Source organism: Octopus bimaculoides, chromosome 13, assembly GCF_046866305.1.
Source record: "Octopus bimaculoides isolate indiv1 chromosome 13, ASM4686630v1, whole genome shotgun sequence".
Taxonomy (NCBI): Eukaryota; Metazoa; Mollusca; class Cephalopoda; order Octopoda; family Octopodidae; genus Octopus; species Octopus bimaculoides.
The window spans coordinates 60,669,932-60,679,931 of NC_142940.1; the positions used below are offsets into that span (position 1 = coordinate 60,669,932).

General features: G+C 33.8%; 1 protein-coding gene across 4 annotated transcripts in view; it reads right to left on the reverse strand.

Moving 5' to 3' along the window:
- LOC106867210 (POU domain, class 4, transcription factor 3) overlaps window positions 1-10,000 on the reverse strand; it is a 230,432-nt gene that overhangs the window by 14,735 nt on the left and 205,697 nt on the right. For 2 of the 4 annotated variants that reach the window (XM_052972521.2, XM_052972523.2), the window contains one exon: window positions 2,170-2,265. The exons of the other annotated variants lie outside the window; for them this stretch is intronic. In XM_052972521.2, coding sequence (XP_052828481.1) covers window positions 2,170-2,265 — 96 coding nt within the window. The remainder of the gene's footprint in view (window positions 1-2,169; window positions 2,266-10,000) is intronic. 4 annotated transcript variants of the gene reach the window in all.

Here is a 10,000-nt window from a genome sequence, read left to right on the forward strand (position 1 = left end):
CACACACACACACACACACACACACACACATATATATACATACATATATATATATATATATATATATATATATATATATATATATATATATATATAGGTGTGTGAGTGTCTGTCTATGTATCTACATACATACATACATACATACATGCCTGCATGCATGGATATATATGTATACATGTTTATGTGTATGCATATATCTTTGTACGGCGAGTGAATGTAGGCGTATGCGCTTACATGGCTGGGACAGGAATTAATTCGCACTTCACTCATAAAATTTTACTCTACTCTCACCTTTAAGCTACCCTATCCATAATTGTTCCGATATTGTCCTTAAAAAGAAATGACAACTTGGAAAAAAAAAATGCTACTTCGTTTCACACACAGCAAGAAATATCGAAGGGTGGAGCATGGCTGATTAAACTGTCGATTAGAAATATATGTTCAACTCGTGTGTTTACTGAATTCCATGCACATTTGTATGCATGCACGCTTCTATGCATGCATGTATATATTTATATATGCAAGTGTGTTTGTACGCATGGATGTATTTATGCATGTTATAATAAAGTGTATATTTGTGCGTACCTATGTGCGGAATTGTTTATTCAATATACATTGGGTTAGGCGTGCTTCGGAATTCGGCGGGAAATTCGTAACGTAACAAGTCTGGTGTGTGCGAGCAAATCTCCTCCAGTCTGGCAAATAGCTTTCTCGGTGTTTTAATTATTTTTTTTCTCAATTCTTTTTCTTTCCGCCTCCTCCTCCTTCTTCTACTTCGTTCTCTTCTTCTCTCTCTGTATATGTACGTTTAGTTATAGATATGTACACATGCATATATATATATATGTATATATATATATATCTATATATATATATATATATATATATATATATATATACACACACAGACATACACATGTATATACATATATTTATATATATATATATATATATATATACATATATATATATATATATATATATATATATATATATATATATATATATATATATATATATATATATATATATATATATATATATATATATATGAATATGTGTGTGTATTCGAAATGAGGAGTAGATAGACACCCGACAACTAAAGAAGGATCCTTTCTCTGTGTTTACTTGTTCTGTTTTCCATTTTTTTTTTCTTGTCGTTTACGAATATTTGTTTACGTATTTCATGTTATTTGCGCCGTTGGTGACGTCCTATATATATATATATATATATATATATATATATATATATATATATATATATATACATATATATATATCATTTATTTATACCCCTCCTTTCTCTTTCGTTCTCTCTCCCTCCTGTTTCCACCTTCACAAGAGCAATAGCAGCAATTGTAGACTCTCAGATTCTGTGATAGCAACTCACAACTGGTCACAACTCCACGCTTCGTCCACTACATATGCCGGCTGCCATTGCTATTTCCTGCCAGCTGAGTGACCGGCCAAAGTTGACCCTTATCGAGTTCCCATATAATTAAAATCATTCAAGCGATAAACAGCCAGTCTGTTTTTCATTTATCACTTTTATCGTTTCTGGCTCATCCCTGTGTCCTTCTGCCAACCCCTTATTCTAAAAAAAGATAACATGGGTGTATAGCGATTTCGGGGAGATTTTACTGTTATTTCTAGCATGATCTGTGACTGTGTAGAGCCTCCCTCATTAGTTTGTTTCGGTGTTGAGATTTCGATGTGGTGCAATGTTAAATTTGTATGGATATATGTATGTATGCATGCATGTGTGAGTGTCTGTATGGATTCATGTGTGTGTTTTTGTGTGTGTGTGTGTGTGTGCGCGCGTGCGCACGTGCTAACACGCGCGTATGTGTATATGTGCTCCGGTGGACATGTGGGTGAGATGGCTGCCGAAGTTCCAGTCAAACTTAAAAATCGTTTTAACATGACATAAATGTTTATTTTGCTTTTATAATTTACCAATTTAATATGAAAAAAAAAAACAGAAACATTACACGATACATTCCTAGCAATTATTCACATTCTTCCTTTCTTTCTTTTAATTCTTTTTTCTTTCTCTTTTTCTCTTTTTTTGTTCATTTATTTTTTAATTATTATCATTAGTATTTTCTTTCTGTTTTTTTTTTTGTTGATTAATCAATAAATACAAGTCAATATTGCTAATATACCTACCGATGGTGTTGTTGACATGCATCGCATTCGATCCGAGTTTCTATAGGATGACGAGTAAGGATGATGACTTGTGGTGAACGACGACGTTTGTTGAGACTGGGTTGTAAAATGAGAGAAATTTGGTTGAAAGATAACAGGTCCCTGATATTGGTGTGGTGTTGTTGATCTTATGCTATTCATAACTGTGTGCCTACCAAGTGTGGTGCGATGCTAGTGGTGGAGGGATGTGCTGCTATACTGTCTACTTTTCTATTCTATAAAGTGGTAGATTATTCTTGTGCAATGTGGTGTAATGTTTTGCAGTGTAGTATTCTGTGATATTGTGATGTGTGGGGCATTTTTCATAGTATTCCTGTCTGGTATTGCAGTCTGAGATGGTATGAGGTATCACTATCTACGTTAGTATGGTGTATTACATTGCGGTATGACCTATGTTGTATGGTGTGGCGAAGTGCATTGTAGTAAGATATGGTGCAATGAGTTCTAAGGTAGTAAAGAGTTGTTTAGTATGTTTTAGATGAGATTAGGGCGGTGAGAGGGTAACACGTGCAGGGCACCTTACTGATGCAACGTAGAGACGACAGGGTGTATATATTTGAGATTTTGTTTACTATCAGTACGATAGAATAGTGTGTGAATGAAAGTGCGTAGCGAGCAAATCATCAAGGTGCGTGTGTGTTCACACACACACACACACACACACACACACGTATATACATTATATATATATATATATATATATATATATATATATATATATATATATATACATATATATATATATATATGTGGGTGTGTGTAATATGTATATGCATATACATATGTGTGTGCATGTGTATAAATATATATATATACACACACACACACATATATATATATATATATATACACACACACACATATATATATATATATATATATACACGCATACATATATATATATATATGTGTACAATGTATACATATAAGTTACATATATTATATGTACAGGGTGTCCATAAGGGCTGGGTATATGGAGTAAATAAAAACATAACATAATTAAATATAAGAAATAATTTCTTAAAGTATGTGTAAATTCCCATGTACCCAGACTTTGTGGACACCCTGTATATATGTATATATGTATACATATATATTTATATATATATATATATATGTATATATATATATATATATATATATATATATATATATATATATATATATATATATATATATATATATATATATATATATAATTAAAACAGTAGGGTAGAAAATTAGATATTAATTAATATCAATTTAATACCAGGGAACAAGCACATATATATATACAAAAATATATATATATATATATATATATATATATATATATATATATATATATATATATATATATATATATATATATATATATATATATATGTATATATATATACGCAGATAGATAGACGATAGACAGAAAGTAACAGAGACAAAGAGAGTGAAAGAGAAGACAATGAACAAGAGTTAGGGCCGATTTTGGGGGTACATAAGCGCAACTGAGAGACAAATATGTGTGTGTTTGTGTGTATATATATATATATATATACATTCGTGCATACACGCACACACTCACATACACACGCATATACATATGTATATATGTCTGCGTGTATATGCATGAATGTATATATGTACACATAAATATATGTGTGTGTTTGTGTATGTACATATATGTATGTATATATGCATATATTTATATATTATTTATATTATTATATGACCGAACGCCACGCAACCATTTCCAAGTAAGTTTATATATATATATATATATATATATATATATATATATATATGAGTGTGTGTGTGTGTGTGTATTGGTTTGTACATATATACATTTATGCATACACGCGCACGCACAGACACACACATACACACATATGTGTCTGTGTATGTATGTATGTATGCAGTTGAGGTTCGTTTTCTGTCTATATTTATCTCACCTAAACATTGATGATAGCGCAAAAAATAATTTGTAAACAATTGTCGAACATTCACCGTGAATATATCCGTTCACCAGACGAATACGTGGTTTATGAATTTCTTGTATGTCAAACCACCACAAACACGTGTGCGACTGTACACACACACACACACACGTTATCACAGACGCACACTTACATACACACACACATGCAAACATATACCCATGACTACAGACATCGGCATATATATAGTGATATGATATGTAAGATAAAAGAGATGGGTGTCTGGGTGTGTGAATGGAATTCCAGAGGGAAGTCAGAAAAGGGTAATGACCTGAGAACGGAGGGAGGGAAGAGGGAAAAAGAAGGTGAATGAGAGCAACAGGAGGAAGGAGGTTTGAAAGAAGAGCTTTGGAAGAAGAAGCATCATAAGTAAATGTATTGGTAGAAAAGGAGGGAGAGAAAGACACAGAGATAAAACAGACAGACAGACAGATAGATAGATAGATAGATAGATAGATAGATAGATAGATAGATAGATAGATAGATAGATAGATAGATAGATAGACAGACGGACGGATGGACGGATAGCTAGATAGATATTATAGATAGTGTTAGCGTCAGAGTTACAGAGAAAAGGAAAACGCAAATACAGGGCCGGATTGTTAAAGGGAGACACAAAAATTCCGAGAGAAGATATATGCGAGAGAAAGAGGGGGAGGGAGAGGGGAGAGAGACTGGAGGAAGAAAGTGGGGGGTGGATATTGAAGGTGAGAGTAGGCGGCGAAAGAGATTGGCTGATGGTAAGAGTCAAAAGGGCAAAAGTGAAATAGTAATGAAAGTGAGATTAAACGAAACTGAAAGTAGGAAGTGAAATGGAGAGATAGTGAGAGAGAGGGTGTGTGTTAGAGAAACAGGAAGGGCGAAAGTGAAAGTGAAATCCTATGTGGTATAAATGCGTGAGCAGTGAAGAAAGAAGAAAAGATTAAGTCAAAAGAAAAAGATAAAAATAGAAAGAATACAAGTAGTGTATGATCAGAAATGGAAAGAAATAAGCAGAGTAAAGTGGAAATATTAGGAAGAAGGAGAAAAAGAAAGAGGGGGGGTCGGGAAGAAGAAGACAAAATATGGGTGGGGAGTGAGAAGAGATGAACCTGTAGTGTGAAAATAGCCAAAAAGAGGGAAAATAATGTATTGAAAGAGAGGCGCAAAAAGCCACATATTTTTGGTGTAAGAACAGTTGATTATTAGACAGAATCAAGTACTTGACTCCTCCTTTTTTGGGGGGCTTTTTTCATCGCCATCGGTAAGCAAAAAAAAAAAAAAAAATTGCCAAGTTGACCTTGTATCTGAATTGAGACGGTAAATGAACTTAAGTAAATACCGGAAGTCATTTTTTTACCAGCGCTCTACAGTTCCCATTACATATTCTATCGATCGTGGAACGATACGGGAAACGCAAAATCGACCTCGTTGTGAAGCTCAAAATGGTGAACGGTGGGAAAAGTTGAAATCTGTCATACCTGCCAGATTACGATGCTTTTCGCAGTTGAACCCTACGGTTCTTTACTGGTAAATTAGATTTCTTGCTTCTTTAACATTTCAATTTCCAATGCTAAGAGTTTTAATTAACATGATATTAATTTATTAACCAAGTTAGATTCAACATTAGAAAGTTTATAAAACTGATCTGAAATCCTTGAAGTTTAATTCAGTTGGTGTTCTATCGAGAAAAAATACAAGTGTTTCTAGATTAGCCATATTAACACAAAAGTTTATGGAAGGGAACAATCGATTATTTCAGCACGAATATTGAACTGGTGCTTATATTTTAATGATCTCAAGATGACGAACAAAAACGAAAAGAGAATTGACTGTGCAGCTATTTGAAGACTATGAGAAAACGTGCTAAATACATGATATGATGCTTTTCCTAAAAATAATGGTCTCTAATAAAAGAACAATGTCAAAAATTTGTGATGAGAAGTAGCCGATGATGCCATCGACTTAAATATTTCACTGGTATTTTAATTTATCGAACCCGAATATATGGAAGCGGAATATGAACTTAGATAACAAAAAGACGGAACAAGCATCACAGTGCAGGTTTATTGCGATTTAACGAATCTGAAAACACTGTGTAACAATTTTTTTTGTTTGTCTTTGGTCAGTAAGTGTTATTTCCTATTTGTTTCTATCTACAAAGTAAAGGAAATGACTACTATTCCCTTCAAACTTTGCTTTTGTGACCTGGACATCAATGTTTTCAAACTGACCTATTTTCCATTACATTTCAGACAGATTCAGCACTGAGTTGCTGAAGCAGAAATATCATTGTAGCAAATATTCTGCGCAACACCACAGATTTGCTTGTCAGTTGCTTGACCTTCGCTATTTGAACATGTCCGTTGGTGGCTGACGATAAGAGCACCGCTGAGCATGAGTAGGTGTAGTTAGGGAGTATCTCAGCCATGTGTTGAGAGGGGATTCTTTGGGGTTTAAATAAATGTAACACAAGCAAAATTTGAAGGAAATATTAGCCATTTTTCATACTTTCTAGGATTAGCAAATAGGAGATAACAGATGACGCCAAAGGACGAAAATCGCGTTACATAGTGTAATCCATCGGCCAAAATTATTCTAAAAACAATCCTTTCTACCGGAGCCTTTTCGAGAGGAGGTTTGGTGATTACATCAGCCCTAATATTTGACTGGTACTTATTTTATCGACTCCAAAAGGTCGAAAAGCAAAGTCGACCTTGGTGGAATTTGAAATGATTCCAAAAATAATAACAATAAATAAGAATGGTTCATAACATAAAGAGAGGCTGACTGGGGTAAAAGAGTGATGAAGAAGAACCGAGAGATAATCAAAAAGTGGTTAATGGTTTGGAGAGAGAGAGAGAGAGAGAAATAGAGGGAAGGAGAGACAGACAGACAGATAAATGGCGGGACAGAGAAATGGGGTGAGGATCAAAGAAAAATTGAACTAAAGGACGTGGATGAAGGAGAGAATGTGAAAAATAATAAAGAAAGTTGAAGGGAATATAAAAACAAAAACGAAGTAGAGGCGGCAGAGAACGAATAGAAAATCGAAGGAAAAACGTTAAAGGAAGGCGAAAGTAAGAAAGGACAAGAGAATAGAAATGGAAAGGCAGGAAGGGGAGAAGAATAAAAAGAAAGAGAATCGGAAGGAGTGGTGTACGTGTGTGTGTGAATGTGTGTGTGTGCGTGCGTGCGAGCTTAAAAATCGTCGAGAAAGAAGAATCAGTAAGATATTCGGAGGGACGTAACATTTGAAATCTCTGCTTCGCATTTTCCTGAGACAGACACAGCAGCTGAAGAATGTTACCTGCGGGCCATTTCCCAGATATCCAGGTGCCCGAACATTCCTGGCATTCACATGAGCAAGCACTACGAGCAACACATTCCTACTAAAATTATTTTTAGGTGCATATATATATATATATATATATATATATATATATGTATATATGCATATATATATATATATATATATATATATATATATATATATATATATATATATATATATATATATATATATATATATATATATATATGCATAGATATACATGTATATACACAGACACGCACACACACTTGTGCGATTACGCCACGTACAAGACTAGTCATGTCATCTTCGTTTTCCAATTCATCAGATGAATTGAGAAATGAGGGAAACATGAATACTGTTGTACATGCCATCATTTAAGTAAATAGATCCTTCCATTCTACGTAACTACTTCATGTACATCTACGCGCATATATATATATATACGAAGAGCGAGAGAGGGGTAGAGAGAGAGAGAGAGAGGGGGAGATAACGAGAGAGAGAGAGGGGGAGATAACGAGAGAGAGAGAGGGGGAAGAGAGAGGGGGGACGAGAGAGAGCAAGAGAGAGTGAGATAAGACGAGCTGGCAGGAACGTTAGCACGCCAATGCTTAGCGTGGTTTGTCTCTTTTCATGTTCTTAGTTCAAATTCCGCCGAGGTCGACTTTGCCTTTCGTAGTCGATAAAGTAAGTACCAGTTGCGCACTGGGGTCGATCGAATCGAGTGGGCCCCTCCCCAAAAATTTCGGGCCTTTTGCCTAGAGTAGAAAAGAATATATATATATATATATATATATATATATGTGTGTGTGTGTGTGTGTGTGTGTGTGTGTGTGTGTGTGTGTGTGCGTGTGTGTGTATATACGTATATATATATATGTGTGTCTGTATGTATATATATATATATATATATATATATATATATATATATATATATATATATGCACTCACATATATATTTGTGTGCACGCATTGAGAAGCGAGTACTTATATGCATTCAATAAAAGAATGCGAGTTACAAGAACTGATATAAATTCCACCTCAAGCTCACACATCATACACACATACCCACCCCACACACACATTAAAACAAAGACTGTAATTTATATACTGTATTTGTGTATGTGTGTGTGTGTATATATAAGTGGGATACCATTCTGGTATATATGAACATATTTTCGTTTTTGTGAACAAGAAGAAATTAACCCTATATATTTATTCAGTTCCTTTGTTAGGATCCAAAAACGAAATAAAATTAAGTACTTTTCCAGTTTTCATAATCTGTAAAAATAATAGGACCGGCATTGCTTTATCTAAAATGTGCCAACTGATGCTGTAGGTCAGAGTACTTTTTTTTTTATCAAAAAAACAAAGTTTACATCTTGACAAACTTCGTTTATACTTTTCTAAATGTATACCTATGCAGATTATATCTGATTTTAAGCCAATTTGTTATAAAACACAAGTTAGATATCCCATTCTGATTATTGTTAGATGTGACAGCGAAAGCATAGATAATTGATTTTTCTAGACAGTTGTAATTGATTAGACATGCGTTCTGGGAATGCCGATGCATATGGAAGTGCTAAGTTTATTTGTGTTTTGGCAATTTGAATTATTCATTATTTCTACAAATGTGTGTATGGTTGCTTTTGTGCGTATTATATACATGTGAAAGGAGGTGTGTGTGTGTTTATGAAAATATTTAGGCATGCAGGTTCACGTGTTTATAATTATGTCTATATATGTATGTGTGTACATAGATATATGTGTACATATGTATTCATTTACTTAAAACTGTGTGTGTGTGTGTGTGTACGCGCGTGTATGTGTCGATGCATGTTCTACCAGTCAGTTAACTGGCGTTTATATTGTCTCCCTTTATGTTCAGTATCATGAAGGGTTAACAAGCGGAGAGAATAAGTTAAAATATGTGTTGTGTTTTTTTTTTTTATTCGCCACTATTATTCTATTATTGCTACTATTAATACTATTATTCAACGGTAACAGAAAACGTACGACAGAAAAACAGTGGGAGTTACTTTGTGAATTTGTGTCTATGTACACATAGATACATACATACATACATGCATACATACATACATACATACATACATACATACATACATACATGTGTGTGTATATATGTATATATGAAATATCGAGTAATCGGGATTACAAAATCCAGGTATATTTCTTGAAAGCATTCAATAATCAAGCTAACTTGGTTAACTAAATGAAATGATCAAATACCAATTGATCTGGATAGCATCGATTTGTATTTTGTACCTTTTGTTCTACCTAAAAATGCTAACACAACAGAAACGGCCGTTGGACTCGTGTGATGTAATCCTCAAAAGTTGTGATATCCAGCATTTTTTGTTGATATTGTTATATATATGTGTGCGCGCGTGTTTGTGTGTGTATATATATATGTATGCATGCATGCATATATGTGTGTGCGTGTTTGTGTGTTTCAACAACTATTGAAGAGGTTGCAAGAAACAAACGAAAATTTTAGAAAAAAATA